At 58.9% G+C, this 17,848-nt stretch overlaps 1 protein-coding gene across 6 annotated transcripts in view; it reads right to left on the reverse strand.

Annotated features, from left to right (window-relative positions):
• Positions 1-16,119, reverse strand: part of POC1A (POC1 centriolar protein A) — a 63,825-nt gene extending 47,706 nt beyond the window's left edge. Inside the window, exons 1-7 of one of the 6 annotated variants that reach the window (XM_055135608.1) lie at positions 15,832-16,119; positions 13,780-13,860; positions 12,472-12,643; positions 11,871-12,050; positions 10,367-10,474; positions 8,732-8,847; positions 3,736-3,869 (exon numbers count right to left, since the gene is read on the reverse strand). In XM_055135608.1, coding sequence (XP_054991583.1) covers positions 3,736-3,869; positions 8,732-8,847; positions 10,367-10,474; positions 11,871-12,050; positions 12,472-12,632 — 699 coding nt within the window. In that variant the 5' untranslated portion in view covers positions 12,633-12,643; positions 13,780-13,860; positions 15,832-16,119. Of the gene's footprint in view, positions 1-3,735; positions 3,870-8,731; positions 8,848-10,366; positions 10,475-11,870; positions 12,051-12,471; positions 12,644-13,779; positions 13,897-15,831 lie in introns of all 6 variants that reach the window. The other 5 variants (XM_055135610.1, XM_004615193.3, XM_055135609.1 and 2 more) reach the window with 5 other exon arrangements.
• Between the last annotated feature and the right edge of the window lie 1,729 nt (positions 16,120-17,848).

Below are 17,848 nucleotides of genomic sequence, written 5' to 3' on the forward strand. Positions count from 1 at the left end.
TTCAACAACCTGGTGCTCCTAAGATGCTGCTGTTGTCATCCAGGAGCCTGGGGGCAGTGAGGAGCCTGGCTGGCTGTGCCGTCAAGGGCTCCCCGCCAGTGCTCCATCCTTTGGACTGCTCCCTGCTCCTCACACACACCTTCTCTTCGTCCATGTCCTTCGTGTGGCCTTCTGCAGTGAGCTTCTAGTGCTAGTCAGCTGAGCCCTGCGATGCAATGCTGCTCCCAGAGTGCTTGGCGGCCACGGGGACTGCATCCAGGAATACCTGGGGCCGTCAGGGCTCCCCTCGGCAGCGCTGGGGATCACATGGTGCCAAGGATTGAACTCAGGGTCTCACAAATGCGAGGCCTGAACTCCAGCCACTAAGATACTTCCCTGACCCTTAACCCTGCAATGAGTTGGCTTTGCTTTTTTTTTTTGCTTTTACCTTTTTTATTCCACAGTACTGGGCTCAAACCTAGAGTCACACACATGCAAAGCAAGTGCCCTCCCACTGACCCACATACCCAGCTCTTAATTTAGTTATTTGTCATCTTTCTTGACTGTAATATATTCACTTAAGGCTATAAATTTGCCTCTGATTACTGCCATAGACAGACCCCCAAGTCTCCGATTCACACTCCACCTTCACTGTCTTCCGCTTTCAGACGCTAAGTTCCTCAGTTCCTTTTCTGCAGCTGGTTATTTAGGGATACACTCACGTTTCAAACCTTAGGGTATCTCCTTTGATACCGACAGTGACTGGCTAGATACATTACCTGCCCCTGTTCCACTTCCTGGTGGCCTGCTCCTGGCCTGTGGGCTGGGCCCAGTTCAGCCAGGCCATCCCAGCCACCCCCACCTGCCTCCTAACCCACCGGCCCACATTCTCTGCCTGCTTTCTTCACTCTCAAAATAGCCAAGTGTCCATCTGTGGGGAAAGGGAATTCAAAACCTAAAAAGGCAAAAACACGGAGACGCCACAGCCCTGATGGTTCACATCCTTTGTCCTGGCTGCTCTGCTCTCCTCACACCTCCCGCCAGATTCGCTGAGGTCTGACAACCACTGTCCACTACAGCTGGGACCACTGTCCACCACAGCGGAGATAACATCAACAAGGGCACAGCAGTCTCTCCCGGCCACCTGCAAACAGGACAACGACAGCGTGGCACGTCAAGCCAAACAGCCTCAGTCAGGGCTGACAAAGTGGCTGTCAGATAGAGCTCACAGAGGAGGCACAATCCAGCCCACCCGACTCTTGGTCCCCAACCCCTGCCAGGCAGGCTCCCATCACGACAGAGTGGGGCGATTCCTCATGGGCTGTGAACAAGGAGCAGACCCAGCCCAAGCTGAGCCTCTCCCTGACCTTGGCCAAGGACAGCTACGCCCAGTCTTCAGCCCTGGCTGCTGTCAGCAACAGGGGAGCATGATGCGTCGGTGAGTAAGGTGGAGGAAATGAGCAACGGGCCCGCCTCACCACCCCCGGGAGGTACCAGCTAGTGGCCCCCTGAGGCTCCAGGTTATTCTCCACCACGAAGGGCCCCCACAAGGAAACCACCGCCCTGATCATAGCTACTCTGACACGGGGGACCCTGTACACTGCCCCGCTGCTGGCACAGAGAGCAGCGCTGGCAGGGCACGGGCCCCCGGAACAGCTGCTCCCCCCGCACCTCGGGACCATCCATCCCTGCCCGTCAGTCACTGCACAGCAGCACGATCCCCAACTGCACCGCCACAAACAGCAGATTTAACTCCCCGCCCACGGCCCACCCACTGTCCTCTCCCAAATAGCTCTGGGGACTGAAACCCCATGAGCTGGGCCTGAGGTGATGCTTCAGGAAACACAGAAAGATGCATCTGCATCTCGACCGTATTGCCCCCACACTGTGACGCGGAGTTCCGGGCTATCACAGGGCGCTCCGTGGGTCATGGCTTGGGTCAGGCGGTGCCACACTGCTCAGGCCAACGGCAGATGCTTCAGGTGCATCACGGGCTTTTCCTGACAACTCGAGGGGAAAGAGACAAACCTGCACCTCCCAGCCCCGAGCCCCGTGCTCAGCAGGACGGACGCGGCGCCGGGCAGTGGGAGATGGCCGTCTTCTCTGTTGCTGTTGTGTCAGGGCCATACCTTACTCCTGGCTCTGTGCTCAGAGGACCACACAGGGTGCCGGGGATCAAACCTGGGTCAGCTGCATGCGAGGCAAATGCCAGGAAAACCCAGGGCCCTGCCTCCTGCCTCCTCTTGTCCAACCCCAGGCCTGAGGCCTTCCCTCCGAGTCCTGACGCGAAGGATGTTCCCACCAGTGTCGGGAGAGACGGGGCTTTTCCACACCACACTCGGCTCCTGGAAATCCCGGGAGTTTCCTGAGAAACACGGGGTGTGAAGCCTCCTCAAACACGGGTGCAGGGACTCCAGCAGCCGTCACTGAGAGGCATGCCCAGGGGTGAAGGCCGGGGCCGAGGCACTGGCCTCGCTCCCCTCTGCCCACTCCCGCCCGGCCTGGACTCCTGTCCTGGACTCTTTATCTGATGAGGGCTGGGGGGGGGAGATGAGAAACAAGCTGAGACCCACACCCCTACTTCTGCGCTGGACAAAGGCCGGGCTGAGCCACCTTCGCCCGGGCCTCTAGGCCCCACCAGAGACTCCCGTCAGCCCAGAGAGGCCCCTCAAGGCCAGGCAGAGAACCCCAGGGACTGGGACTCCGGTCCCCACACCCCAGTGCTCGGCCGGCCCTGATGCAGCAGCACACGGATGGGCAGGGGTGGGCTCGTCCTGGCCTCCCTCCTGCCCCTGGGCACAGTGGGGCTGGTGCCTGGTTCTAAGGAGCCATTTCCTGTTCTCCACACCCCCAAACCACCCGTCAGCCCTTAGCCCACTTCCCACCGCAGACGACCAAGGACTGCTTCACTCAGGCCGTTTCACTTCTCAGAACAATGTGGCCAGTTCCCCTGTGCGCCCCGGTGAGCCAAACAGAGAGGGAGCCAGTGATTTAAAGACACCCCCACCACACACACACACACACACTCTGGCATGCAGCTACCCTCTCCTCTCAGGGGAGCTGGACAAGCAGCAGCATTCACGTGACTCTCAGTGCCTACCTAGCTACAGGATCCAAACACTGTGAGATGTGACTCCAAACAGCCCTCTTGCCGAGAGCTGACAAGGCGGGCACAAGCGCTGTGCTGTGCCAGCACTGGGGAACAGCCTGCTGTCTGCACACCTGCACCTCAGATGTGACAACCAGAGGAGCAGCCTCCGGGCCCTAGGGAGGCGGGAGAGACCAGAGCTGCTTCCGGTGCCCGCGTACCCGACTCCCCACCTGCCCCCTGCTCACAGGTGTTAAGGAGGGGCACAATGAGGAGTTCCGGAGTCTGCGCCCCTGACTCCGCATCCCCACGAGACAGGCCCCAGACCGCTGGTGGCAGGTGACATCGGGGCCAGGGCAGCCACTGGGAGGGAAACCAGGACACCGAGGCGTTGGTGGCAACTGCTCGGTGAGAAGGCCCGGGACCCGAATCAGTTCCGGGAACAGTCACAGGCAGGTCTCCTTGGAACCACCCCGGGAGATGCTGCGGCAGTGCAGACGCCCCCAGGGCAGGAGCTCCCGCTGGACGCAGCTGCTGGCCAGGACACGCGCCCCCGCTGACCCCACAACTCCTGCAGCAGTGACAGCAGCTACGCTGAGAAAGCAGCCGTGGGCCCCAAGGGTCAGCGCCACATCAGGGACAGCCTGGCCCAGCAGGCAGCGCCTCACCTGGTGCCCGTGGAGCGTGTAGAGCAGCCGGCCCTCCATGAGGTCCAGGATCTTCAGCGTGGAGTCGCTCGAGGCCGTGACCAGGTAGTTTCCCGACGGGTGGAAGGAGAGGGCATTCACCGCGGCGTTGTGCACTGGGGGGAGGGCAGTGGAGGGGGACACATGGGGCGGGGCTCAGGCGTGGCAAGGCCAAAGATGGAGCCACCCCATACCCTCACACTGGGGAGCCCAACAGGAAGGAACCCCTCAGATACCAACCCGGGCTGGGTGGGGTAGGCAGGTGGATGGGTGCACATACCGAGTGACCTTGAACGAGCACAGGGCCCAGCACTTTACCCACCAACCTTGGGTAAAGTCCGAGAGGCCTTTATACACTGTGACCCGGGGTGGGGACAGGGGGACCACACCAGCCCCAGGTCCCAGGTCCTGTCACTACTCTGGCCAGGACTCTCCCCCCACCCACCCTAGAGTCTCTTGTCCCTGGCGGTTTCCCGGGTGCAAAACCTCCCACCTCTGTCCCAGGAGACTCTTGTCCTCCTCTCCCAGCCTGCACGTCTCGGAAGCCCCCCGATACTCCCTTCCAAGCCAGCCCCTCCCTTCCCAGATACAGCAAATGGCGGCCTCCCAGCGCGTGACACCCGGTGCAGCCTGACTCCTGGCGGGGCCCCAGCTTCATGTCAGATGCTAAGAGGACGCAGAAAGCGGCTGAGAGGGGGCGGCTAGACCCCAGCTGGCCCCTGTAGGCCCCGTGCTGCTCAGTGATCACGCAGGCCTGGCGAGGGGACCAGAGGGGCAGACGGCCGAGACCTCGCCCAGTCGGAATTTCCCAGCAGGGGCCGGAGAGATGGCTGAGGGGTGCTGGCAGGCTGCACGCACAAGCCCCGGCTGCACACTGGCTCGTCACAGCTTCCCGAGCACCACCAGGCGCTACCCTGGTTTAGGAGCCCCCGACCAAAAGAACAGACCATGCCACAGAGGTCAAAGCAAACCCTAAAGTCGAGCCCTCACACGGGTCCCGAGGCTGCAGGCCCCTCTGCTGGAACTGGAACACGCCAGCCCCGTCGGCCCGGCCAGTCTCGGGGCATACGGAGCCCTGGCACTAGACAGCTGACAATGCGCCCCCGTGTGCCAGGAGTGTGGGTCCAAGTGCCCAAGCACGTGGAGGGAAGGCCCGGGGCGCCGGGACACAGCCTTCCCAGAGAACTCGAGTCTTTCCTCGGGCTCCAGGAAGGCCACACACACAAGCCAGCTTGAGAGCAGCCCAGCACAGAGACCCCCAGACGCGGGGCCACAGTGGGGGGGGGGGACCAGCACACTCCACATGTGCCATAACGAAGGCTCTGGGGAGCAGACACAGAGTGACCGTGTCGTCCACGTGTGCAGGCGCAGAGAAGGGCTGGGGAGGGAGGGGCACGCGGGGAGCAGCTGTCCCTGGGGGCGGAGGAAGACAGGGCCTTGCTCCTCAGCACACCTCCACCCAGCCCCGGCTCAGTGCCCCGAATCCTGCCGCAGAGGGCCGACGACAGCGCGTCCCCCCAGCTCCGTCCTGCAGGTGAGTCACTGGCACTGAGGGGCCGCTGGCAGTGAAGTGGGTGGGGGGTGAGCAGGAAGCCCTAGACAGTCCTGTCCAGCCTGGCCCTCAGCAAACAGCAGGCCAGCCTCAGGGACAGTCACGTGTGCCCACTGCCTGTGCCCTGTCACCCCGGCCCCCCAGTGTGGGCCAGGATGCCAGCACCCGTGCTGTCCTGAGCCTGGAACAGGGCTCACTCTCCTGTTCCACCACCCCTGGCCGCGGGCACCTGTGAGGGAAGGCAGGGCTGGCCTGGCACACACACACCCGCCCCCCGCAAGGGCCCTAAGGAGGGACTGTGCCCCACAGGGAGGCCCTGAGCCCCACTTCACACCATGGTGGGCATGTTGCCGGCCTCCAGACTGAGGCGGAAGCATCCAGAACTGGTGAGGAGGCCCCAGCCCCCAGGCCCAGCCCCCATTCCAGGCTGTCTGCATCACCCATGGGCCCCGCCAACTCAGCAGGCACACCCCCCCAGCACCCCCAGGGCTCAGCTGCCCTGTGACGGCCAGCTTCCGGTCAGAGTCCTGGGCAACGGTGCCATGGATGACCCAGAGTGGGGACGGGAGGGCAGGTTGCTGTGGGCACAGCTGTGGGGCCTGGCTGCTGACCCCACCCCCAATTTCTGCCCAACTTAGGTCAGGCCTCCAACGTCAAGTTTCTGCTGGGGACACAGGCCCAAGGCTGCCCAGCCCCTGCCTCAGGGGGTGCACAGTGATGCATGCAGGAGCCCACAGGCGGGTGCCCTCTGGGCCTGCTGTGCCTCGCCAAGCCCAGACATAAGGGCTTCATGACGCACACCTGGCACCCAGCGACCTGCTGGCTTTGATGCTGCTGCCAGAAGCAAAAGGCACCCTGAACCGCTCCCATGAGGGGTGGGGGAGAGGCCGGCTCACAGGCGCACCGGTGGGCAGCAGCCCTGCCTGCCGCCTCTGGGCCAGGACCCCCGCCCAGCAGGTGTTAGGCTCTGCGCCCCTGTGCTGCACTCCCCGGAGCATCGCCATGTACTGCCCTGGTGACCTCCAGAGACTTCCCAGGGGGTCCTGGTGGCCCCCAACATGGTGGGCCTGAGCAGTGTGGTGGGGCCGGACCCGTTCCCTGAACCACTGAACCATCAGGCAGCACTGGTGGAAGGGCCCCAGCCTGGGACTGAGGGGACGCTGGCAGTGAGGTGGGTGGGAGTGTCCCGCTGGGCTCTGCACCAACCCCCAGACAGCCCCGTTCCACAGCACACAGCTGGACTCCTACCCACACCCCTGCCCTCTCCCACAGCTCCCTGTCCTGGTCCTTCCCTCACATGCCTCCCTTCCCTCCAAGTACCCCTCTGCACTGCCCACCTGCCCACCTCCAGGCCAGGCCCAGAGCAGGAGAAAGTCCTCTAAGCCTAAAGAGGAACAAAGGGTAGGGCCTCCGCGCACGCAGACTGTGCAGGTCTGGTCTCAAACAGCCCCTGGGATAAACCAGGGCGCTCTCCCGCCTCCCAACTGCACACACCAAGTTCCTGTGGCTGGCCCATGCCACCTAGTGGTGGTCTCGGGTACTGCGGGCTTTGACTTTTGACTCCAGCAGGCAGTTAACAAGTCACTTGGGGGGCCTGGGTCCACCGCAGATCCCGCCCTTCACGCTCCCAACACCACCGGAGGCAGTGCTAAGGTCCAGGGCTCGGTGACCAGCCTAAAGTCACAGCTGGCGTAAGTGCACACGCCCAACTCTCCCCAAGCACCCCAACCGAGCAGTATCCTCAAAAGCAGGAAAGTCATTTGGGGGGCATCCAGGGAGACCTCGGACCCGGCCCACCTCATTCTCCACACCTCTCTCCCATTTGCAGGACTGACCTTCGGGAATGACAGCGGGGGGGGGGGGGGGGAGAGGGGGTTTCGGGGAACTTCAACCAAGTGCTGTGGCAGCAACACGCCTGGCTCTGCCCACTCTGGTCTCAGCCCTGAGGACCCCTCGTTGGCCTCCTACTACGAACCCTGGCGCTTCTGTGGCCCCATGCCCACACCCTGGGTGAGAGCGACTCAGACCAGTCACACTTGCTCTCAGGCAGGTTCGGCACACCGATACTTGATATCACATCCTGGTCGCACCCACATGGGCGCCCACCCCACCTCCCATCCAAAGCTTTCCCCCGCCCATGTGACCACCTGCCACCTGCCTCCCCGGGCTACAAGCAGATACAAAGAGCTGCTGCTTCTTAGAAAAAAGGAGGTCAAGAATTTTGTAGTCAAGTGGATGGGCATGAAAAGTTTCATGCTGAGTGAAATGAGTCAGAAAGAGAGAGCAGACATAGAAAGATTGCACTCATCTATGGTATATAGAATAACAGAGTGGGAGACTAACACCCAAGAACTGTAGAAATAAGTACCAGGAGGTTGACTCCATGGCTTCGAGGCTGGCCTCACGTTCCGGGGAAAGGTCAACTCAGAGAAGCGATCACCAACTACATTGCAGTCGAAGGCCATGTGGGGGAAGGGAGTTGCGGGCTGAATGAGGGCTAGAGACTGAGCACAGCGGCCACTCAACACCTTTGTTGCAAACCACAACAGCTAATTAGAGAGAGAAAGCAGAAGGGAATGCCTTGCCACAGTGGCAGGGTGGGGTGGGGGGGAGATGGGATTGGGGAGGGTGGGAGGGACACTGGGTTTGCGGGTGGTGGAGAATGGGCACTGGTGAAGGGATGGGTTCCCAAACTTTGTATGAGGGAAGTGTGAGCACAGAAGTGTATAAATCTGTAACTGTACCCTCACGGTGATTCTCTAATTAAAAATAAATAAATTATAAAAAAAAAAAAAAAAAAAAAAAAAAAAAAAAAACAAAGAGCTGCTGCTTACGGCCGGCCCGGAGCCACGCCCAGCCCAGAGAGCCACATCTGTAGAAGACAGGGCGGGGACATGCAGTGGCCAGCACTGACCTCTCTTTCTGCTTATTTTGGGTCACACCCAGACATGCTCAGGGATCACTTGGGGGACCAACGTGGTGCTGAGGACGGAGACGGGGGTCAGCTGTGTGCAATGCGAGCACGTACCCCCGTGATGACCTCTTCTGACAGGCCTGTGTGCTTCACCACAGGCCAAGGGCAGCCAGTTGGCCCGGCGGGCAGAGCCTCCTTCCCAGGGGGAGGCCGGCGGCATCAGTCCCTGAGCTGTAGCCCTCACACGGAGCCATGGCCAGAGACACAGGGAGGGGCCCCTGGGGTCCTGCAGCAGGAGTGACGTGTCCCTCTCCAGAGTGGACACCCAATGACTGGGGGATGCCTGGCTCCATCTCTCAGGCCGAGGTCTCAAGCCAATCCAGCCCTAGAGACCCCAACAGATCAGGACGGCTCCCTCTGACCAGGACTGACCACAGGCCCACTTAGGCGCCACAGCCGTGACGGATGCCTGGCTGCCCCCCTGCCTCTCAGGGCTGCCCACGGGCACTCACGCTGGTAATGCTGCAGGAGCCGGTGAGTCCGCACGTCCCACACCTTCACCGTGTTGTCCATGCCGGCAGCAGCAATGCAAGAGCCAGTCGGGTGGAAGTCCACGTAGGTGACAAACCTGGAATAGAGATGCCACTTGCTACATGGGGGCTGCAGCGACAGCACCGTCGGCAGGGCACCTGCCTTGCACGTGGCTGACCTGAGCTCAGTCTCCGGCACCCCTATGGTCCCTTGAGCCCCCCCAGGTGTGGTCACTGAGCGCAGAGCCTAGAGTAATCCCTGAGCACTGTCAGGGGTGGCTCCAAAACACAAACAAAACAAAATGAACAAACCTGGGAGCCTTCAGCACTTTCCCATTTCCGAGTACCTGCTGACCCTCTCCTCAGCCCAGGACACTGGCCACTTTGTCAGAAGCCGAAGCGAGGCAGCGAGGAAAGGGTGAGACAGAGCCCACAGGGACAGAGACGGGCTGGCCAGAGAACAGGGCCCGACACCCAGCCCGCCAGAGACCACAGAAAGTGTCTTCACACTGAAGGTGATCGTCTGTTCGCGGTGTGGGAACTGCTACCCACCCCAATGCTGGGGGCAGGAGCCCAGACACCAAGGGCAGCAGGGCCCAGAGTGGCCTCTCCCCAGGAGACAGGCCAAGGCTCGGGAGTATCCCTGTCCGTGATGCCTGGGCTGGGGCCTCGCAGGAGCCCGTTCAGAACTAAGTGAGACCGAGAGCACAGTTCCCTTGGGAGCCCAGGAGACGGGAAGCCCCAGCTCAAACACAGGCCCCTCTCTGTCCCGCTGTGATCAGTGTGCACAAAGCCACCACAGGAGCCACACAGGGCCTTGGCCCTCAGTTACAGCCCAGTACACCGTGCACTGCTGTTGAGGGCTTTTGGTTTGCGGTTGATCCTAGGGCCACACCTGGCAATGCCCAGGGCTTGCTCCTGGCTCTGTGCTCACTCCTGGGGAGGCTGGGGGACCATATGTGGTACTGAGGGTTAGCTGCACCCAAGGCAAGCACCTTAACCCCTGTACAATCTCTCCAGGCCCTAAGATGCTTTTCACAACTCTGGGCCAACTGCTTTCACACAGACATGTCAGAATGAGAACGAGAAAATAGAAAAGTTTCCCAAATTGCATGCCTTGGGACCAGAGAGACAGCTCAATGGTCACACTTCGAAGGACACTCAGAGGATTCCAAGCATGCCACGGTCCCCTGAGCACTATCAGGATGACCCAAAGACAGAGCCAGGAGTAGCACAGCATCGCCAGTATGACCCCAAAACCTGAAGAATTATATGCCTTGAGGCCAGAGCGAGAGTACTGCGGGGAGGCATTTGCTTTGCATGCAGCTGACCTGGATTCAATCCTTGGCATCCCATACAGTCCTCCAAGCACTGCCAGGAGTAATTCCTGAGCACCGCCAGATGTGCCCTCCATCCTACCCCCTGCCCCCAAAATAGAAAAATATATGCCTTGAAGCTAAGTGTCCTGTTTCCTGGGGGAGAGAGAGGAGGCAGAGCTCTTTCCAGAGGGAATGATGTGGTCACGGGGAGCAGGTGAGCGGGCTGCCGGCTCCCACCACTGCCCCCCATGCCCTCCTCCCTGCATCGTTCGCCGGCAGGGATGGGGCCTGCACTCACCCGCCGTGCTCACAGTACGAGTAGATGCATTCATGGCTTGTCTTGTCCCACAGCTTGACGGTCTTGTCATCGCTGGCGGACACAATGAGGCGCCCATCGGGGGAGAACCTGAACCAGGGGGACAGGAGTCAGTCACACCACACCTCACAGCACCACCATCTTCGCCAGCCACCCAGCCTGCACTGCCCGCTGGATGACCCTGGAGTCCCTGGGAGCTATGCACCCTGCTTTGTGGAGTGACACTGCATGGGAGTGGCCCCCGCCCCGGGGGTAAGCAGGGAGCAGTGTCATGCCCGAGGCCCGAGCGTGGCACACAGCATGTGGCCATCGACAGGCTAACTGCGCGAGCTACTACGACTCCTGAGTCCACAACTGACTCTGAGAATCGGGCGGCAAGACACCACCTGACAACGAGAGGCCAGGAGGCCCAGAGCCTGGAGAACCAAAGGCCCAGTGTGGCCTCCACACCCCGCCTGCTGTCCTTGAACCCTCCCATTCTCAGGAGTCTGGTGACAAGGCCTCTCAGTGTGTTCAGGACTCCCAAAAAAAAACAGTTTTGGTGCAGTGGGGAGTAAGTAACTTGCAAGGGGTCCCTGGACTTCCTCGGGTTCCAAGTATCCCCAGACCCCTGGCCTCACTCCATCAGAGATCTGACACGCCAGTCACCGTAAAGGAACACAGAATGCTGGAGGTGTGTGTCTGAGTCTAGGGCACTGCAAGGCCTCATCCCCGTGCCCACAGCGATGACCCCACCCCCAAAGGGAGAGCCAGCCTTCAGATCAGCCCCACAGAAGCCTGGGTTCCACCCCTCAGGAAAGGAGAAAGCCTCTGGGTCAGAGACCCAGCCTGGTCAAACCCTGCATGTGTCCTGAGCAAGCTAGGGCACTGCCAGGCCTCAGTGTCCAAATCTGCAAAGTGTGGGTGACGCCACCAAGCTCTGCAGGGTTCAGGGAAAAGGAGGCCTAAGGCGCGGTGGCCCCGACACTCTTCCTATCGCTACCCTGAGCAGGGCCCAAGATAACCTGGGCCTGGCCAGGAAACAAACTTCCCTGTCACACATGAGTTCAAGTGAAGCTTTTCAACAACTCAGAAGGTCTGAGCCATCCTTGTTCCCATTTCAGAGTGAAAGAGGTGGAGGCTCGGGAGGACTTTTAGTAGGGATTTGAGGGGTTACCCAAGCAGCAGGCAGGGGACCAGGGAACCATGTCCAGCAATACCCGGACCCAGCTGTGCAGGCCCAAGGTCCAGTGCACGGGCCAGCAGTGCCGTGCTGCTCAAGTCAGGCAATGCTGGGGCCACCAGAGTCACCACTGCAGTTCCCGGGGACCACCAGGGCCATATCCAGTTCTCAGGAAAGTAGGCGCCAGGGATTGAACTCAGGACCTCCCCAGACAGGGCCTGCACTCTAGCCCTCAGGGAGATTCTAGAGTGCTAAGGCCCCTGCCCAAGGTTACAATGCTGGCGCCCGCTGCCCCCTGTGCCCTGCTCTGCGGCGGCTACTCACCGGGCACAGCGCACCCAGTTAATATGCTGACTCAGGGAGAACAGGAACTTCTGGCGATGCGTTGACCACACTTTGATGGTCTTGTCATCGGAGGCGGTCACCAGGGATTGGCCATCACTGCAGAAGTGGACGCTCCTCACAGTGGCAGTGTGGGCACGGAACACGGTCGACTCGCCTTTGCTGCGGGGACCCACATCCAGTCAGAAAAGCCGAAAGAATGAGGCAGGGTCCTCCTGGCACCGCCCACAATGCCCGCTCCCCTCCCAGAGCCAGTCCAGGTCTGAGCACCCCATCTGAGGGAAGCCAGACACCGCGCAGGTACAGCACAGCCCACCCCGAGCTGTGACAGCATCCGAGGGAATCCCCTGCAGGATGTCTGGGTCCAAAACCCCACTCCTGGCCCACAGAGGAGGGCCCCAGCTGAAGCACCTCCCAGGAAATGCGATCAATCCAGAGCCAGAAGCAGGACCTGGGGCCACAGCGCCGGTCCTAAGGGCCCCCCAAAATTCTAACTCAGGGGCCAGGTATGTGGTCCTCGCCTTGTACACGAGGCCCTGGAAACATACACATCCCCTAATCACCCACAATGCCTATGACTCACACGTTGGGTACCCAGATGCGGACGGTCTTGTCGCGGGAGCTGGAGGCAAGCAGGTGTCCCGAGGGGGAGAAGTTGACACAGGTGATGGCGTCCTTGTGGCCCGTGTAGCGGTAGGCACGTGTCTGGGGCTTCATGTGCCAGACCATGAGGCAAGAGTCCATGGAGCCACTGGCTGGGAGGAGTTGGGAAGCCATGACCCGGAGCCCTCACAGGACAGTGTGGGGACAGGGACGGGGCGGAGGAGCAACCAGGAGGCACCCTGCCAGCCCCACTCTGCCTTCTCCTGGGACAGACTCCCAGGGCCTGGAAGCCTGTCAGCTGCGTGTGCTGTGGGACACGGGGAGCCGGCCCTGGGCTGCATTTAAGGGGGTCTCCAGGAAAGCTCCCCTGCCTGGGGTCCAGGTCTCCCCACAGACCCACCGTGTCCTCCCAACACTCAGGAGCCACCCCAACACTGAGCACCAACTGGAAACCTAGGGGTCCCCGAGCTGCCTGCAGTGTCCTCTCAGTCTGCAGCCACTACAGGACGGGGAGGGAGGTGTCTCGTTCACAGGATGAGGAAGTGACGGATGAAGCCCTGAGGGAGCAGCGTGAGGGCAGAGAAGGAGGGAGCCCCGCTCTCTTCCACTCAGGCTCCCGGACACGCAGGAGCCTCCACTGTGGCGACAGGAATAAGCCGTGAGGCAGAAGAGCCCCTGGGTAGGGCCCACTCCTCAGCCAGACCCAAAGGGCAGGGAAAAGCCCTGCACAGTGACCTCCCACAGAGGCCGCAGGTCTGGGCTTCTTAACTTGGCCACTCGAGACCCCATTTCATGAGGAATGTTCCTGTGGCCCCAGGAATAGAGGTGTACAAAACTGGTACACAAATCAAACACTATTTATTGTAAATCATCCAGAAATTTATTTTTCACGACTCCCCCAGTCTTGGAAATGGCCTGAGAGGGATTACAAGCCAGTTTAAGAAGTTTGGCTCCAAAAAAAAAAAAAGAAGTTTGGCTCTAGACAGAGCCCTCCCCACTTCCCTGCCATACTGCACCCCACACACACACCAATTCAGAGCCGCCCCCCACTTCCCTGCCATACTGTACACACACACACACAGCCTCTCCTTGTTTGTTTGTTTGTTTGCTTTTTGGGTCACACCTGGTGATGCTCAGGGTTTACTCCTGGCTCTGCACTCAGGAATTACCCCTGGTGGTGCTCAGGGGACCATATGGGATGCTGGGAATCAAGCCCAGGTTGGCCTCGTGCCAGGCAAACGCCCTACCCGCTGTGCTATCACTCCAGCCCCAAGATGCCTCTCCTTACCCAGTTGCTTTGTGCTGAGGTTGAAGTCCACGCAGGTGACTGCATCCCGATGGCCCTTAAAATGCCTCTCCAGCGAGGGGTCTTCCTGGGGGAGAGCCAGGGTCAGAGGTGGGGAGCCTGGAGGAGGAAGGGGGTTCCCTAGGAGCAAGACACTTCCTCTCCCATCCAGGAGAGTTTCAAAGGCTCAGAAAATCCTACAGAATCCACCAAAAAGACATTACTAGAGCTAATACACAGGTTTAGCATGGTGAAAGATATGAGATCAACTTACAAAACATAATTATAGTTCGATTCATCAGTAACAAATGATCTGAAAAAAGTAAGATGATTCCACATATACTACAGGACAAAGAATACTTGGGGAACAATTTAACAAGAGAATTACAAGGTCTACAGTGAAAAGTACAAAATACTTTAAAAGGGGCCAGAGAGATAGTACAATGGGGAGGGCGCTTGCCTTGCATGTGGCCAACCCGTTTCTGTGCCTAACACCTGACTTGGTCCCCCAAGCACTGCCAGGAGTGATCCCTGAGCACAGAACCAGGAGTAAGCCCTGAACACTGACCCAAAACACCCCCTCCACCCATACACACACACACATTTTAAAAGAAATTTAGAAAGATCTAGATAAACGGAGAAGCCAGAGACACAGCACAGCAGGTAAGGCACTTCCTTGCACACAGCCAAACCAGGTTTGGTCCCTGGAAACCCATATGGCTTCCCAAGAGCCACAAGGAGTAATCAGAGTGTAGATCCGGGGTATCAAGCATAGCCGGGTGAGGCCCCCAAACAAAAGACAACAAAAAGGGCAACTTGCCATGCCCAGAGTCTGGAAAACCTGATATTATGATGCAGTCACTGGGGCTGGAGAGTCAGTACGATTTTTAGGGCACTTGCTTTGCACGCAGCCAATCCAAGAGTTATCCCTGGCACCCATTATGTTCCCCCGAGCCCTAGAAGGAGTGATCCCTGAACACAGAGCCAGGGGTTAAGCCCTGAGTACAGCAGAGTGCGGCCTAAAACACAAACAAGAAGCAGTAACTTCCCAAACGGACTAACAGATTCCACACAACCCCAAGATGATCAATCCAAGGCCCTTCCCCCACCCCATCCCTGAAAATGGCAAGATGATTCTAAAATTCATATAAAAATGTGATAGCCAGAATAGACAAAAACCTTTTTTCAATCTTAAAAACAGATAAAGGGTTGGGGGGGGGGGGAATCCACTTCATAAAAGTTTGTCAGTTCCCTAAAAGAAAACTGACCAGCAATTCATGGTATACACCAGTAAGGATTGAAAGCACTCAACATCACAGAGTATAACTCATAACAGCCGAGGGAAAAAAAAAAAGAGTGGACAACCCTAAATACTCACCAACAAATGGAGAAACACAATATGGTCTATCCATACAACAGAGTAGTATTCAGACAAAAAGGAGTAAAGTACTGGCGGGGGACCAGAATTCCCAAGCACAGAGCCAGGAATAAGCCCTGTGCAACGCAGGCGTGGCCCCAAACCCCAATCATTCAAAAACAAATAAATAAATAACATTGAAAGGCCTGAATCTCAGTCTGGGATCTCAGCTCAGGCCGCCAGGCCCCTGGTGGGATGCAAGTGGTCACCTCCTGGAAGCCGCCGGGCAAGGCCAGGCCGGTTCCGAACGACCCCTCCCAAAGCAGAGGGGCTTTAGAACGCTCGGTCCCGTCGTCTGTAAGGACCTGGAACTCAAGGAGGCGACGCCTGATCCAGGTGAGACCCTGCAGACCAGCGTCAGCCAGAGACGGGCCCCAGTGCCACCTCCAGGCGGAGGGTACCAGTGTGGCCCCGCTAAGATGCGAATGCCGAGCTCGGGCAGGGGCAGAGGCAGCCCGCATAGGGCTAGGGGGTGCAGGGGGTCCCCGCGCAGCCTCCCGCACGCACCGTAGGCAGGGGCCGCCCAGGGCCGTTTTGGATCGCCCGCGTCCCCGCCACACCCGCCCCCCACTCCAGGCCTGTGCGGACGGCCCCGCGGAGAGACGAGGGCTCGGCGGGCCGCTGCCCGCAGGACTCACCGGGCACGGACCGGCCATAGCGGGCCTGCGGGCGAGCGCCACCGTTGCCGGCCGTTCAGTTTCCGCGCCCCCAACCGCCGCCAATAGCAACGCGGGTCGCGGCGCCGCGCCCCGCCCACCGCGGCGCCCGCGCTGCCTAACCCCCGGCCGGAAGCAGAGCTGGGCGGCGGCTCCACGCTCTCTGCGCGCCGGTCCGCAGGGCCGGGCAGCCTACGGGTGGCGCTGCCCAGGGCCTCTGCCCACCGTCTGTCATCCCCTCTGAAAAGTCCAAACGTCCGGAATGAGAGGTTCGCCCCCACCAGCCCGTTGCCCGGGCGAGCCCAGCGAGCGCAGCTTTCTGGGAAATGAAGTTCCAAGGAGCCCGCATTCTTATGGCTCCCTGCGGGGAGTAGGACTACATTTCCCAAGATGCTCTGGGAGGGGCGGGGTTGACCCGAGCGAATGCGGTTAGGGTTCCGGAAGTGGAAGGCACGTGGGTCGTGTGTTCGTGTCCTCTTAAAGCGCCCGCGAGATTCGTTGTCTTGTTTTGGTTTGGTTTTGCTCCGCACGCTACTTGTTCTTCATCTTCTGGGAATTCCTTAAACGGTTCGCTCCTCCGAACGCGCTTAGAGCATGCGTCAGTTTAGAATTTCGGAATTATGTTCACGGAGTAGCATAATCTAGTTATTCCCCTTAATTAGTTGTGTGATCTCCGGGAAATTCCCGCATTCTGTGGGCTTCGGTTTTCCCGTTTTTAATTTAAAGGAATGAGTGATACAGCCTGGCCACCTGACCCGTAGAAAGCGTTTTAAAACGTTTATGTGTTTATTTTTGGTTTTGTTTATGGGCCCTGCCCAGAGGTGCCCAGGGCTTACTCTTGGTGCTCTGATCAGGGATCGCTCCTGGAGGGGCTCAGGAGACCGTATGTGGTCCCCCTGGCAGATCTCTCCTATCCCTAAAACGTTTATGTGTTTAGAAGGGGAGACAGTACAGGGATCAAGCCACCAGAGGCCCTCTCTGCTCACTTTGTGCTCCTGAGAGCTAATGCTGTCACTAGACCTTTGCTCCACTCTGGGCATCTTCCCAACTTGGAACTGGCCTGGACCAGATGTTTTTCCAGGTTCAGGAACCTTCCATCACCTCCTGTGGAGAGCCTGACGTGGCTAGACTCCAACACTGATAAGGATCCGGCCAGGCCCTGTAATTTCTCACCGCATCCTGAAACTAGGCAGTGTGTCCCTGGACTGGCAAGCCAGCGTCTGAATCAACCCGGAAAAGCTGCCCTAAGCTGGTGGAGGAGCAGGACTTCCTGGACCTGGAAGGACCAAAGCCAAATATAGAAACAGATGAGGGCCAGTACAGGATTAAGGCACTGGCCTTCTTCCCTGATGACCCCGGTTTGATCCTGAGCATGACTGAGAGCTAGCCAAGCACAGAGCCCAGAATTTCCACTGAACACTGTAGGGTGTTGCCTCAAAAAACAAAAAAAGTGGGGCTGAAGAGATAGTACAGCAGGTAAGGAGTTTGCTTGCCTTGCACGCAGCCGACCCAGGTTTGATCCCCAGAACCCCATATGATCCTCTGAGCACTGCCAGAAGTGATCCTTGAGCACAGAGCTGGGAGTAAGCACTGGACACAGCTGGATGTGGCCCCCCAAAACAAAGCACTTGCCTTGTATGCTGCTAATACCAAATACAATCCCCAGCACCACATATAGTTCACTAAGCACCACCAGCCGACACATCTGAGCTCAGGCTATGAGTAGCGACTTCCGTGTGTGGTCCAACCCCACATATATAGATATGTATAGATATATAAATATATCTATATATATAGATAGATAGATATACACACCACTGTCATCCATTGTCATCGATTTACTCAAGCAGGCGCCAGTAATGTCTCCATTCATCCCAGCCCTGAGATTTTAGCAGCCTCTCCTTACTCATCTTTCCCAATGATTAGAGGCTTTTTCAGGGTCCGGGGAATGAGACCTGTTATTGTTACTGTTTTTGGCTTATTGAATATTCCCTGGGGA

This window comes from Sorex araneus, chromosome 4 (assembly GCF_027595985.1).
Source record: "Sorex araneus isolate mSorAra2 chromosome 4, mSorAra2.pri, whole genome shotgun sequence".
In the NCBI taxonomy this organism is placed as follows: domain Eukaryota; kingdom Metazoa; phylum Chordata; class Mammalia; order Eulipotyphla; family Soricidae; genus Sorex; species Sorex araneus.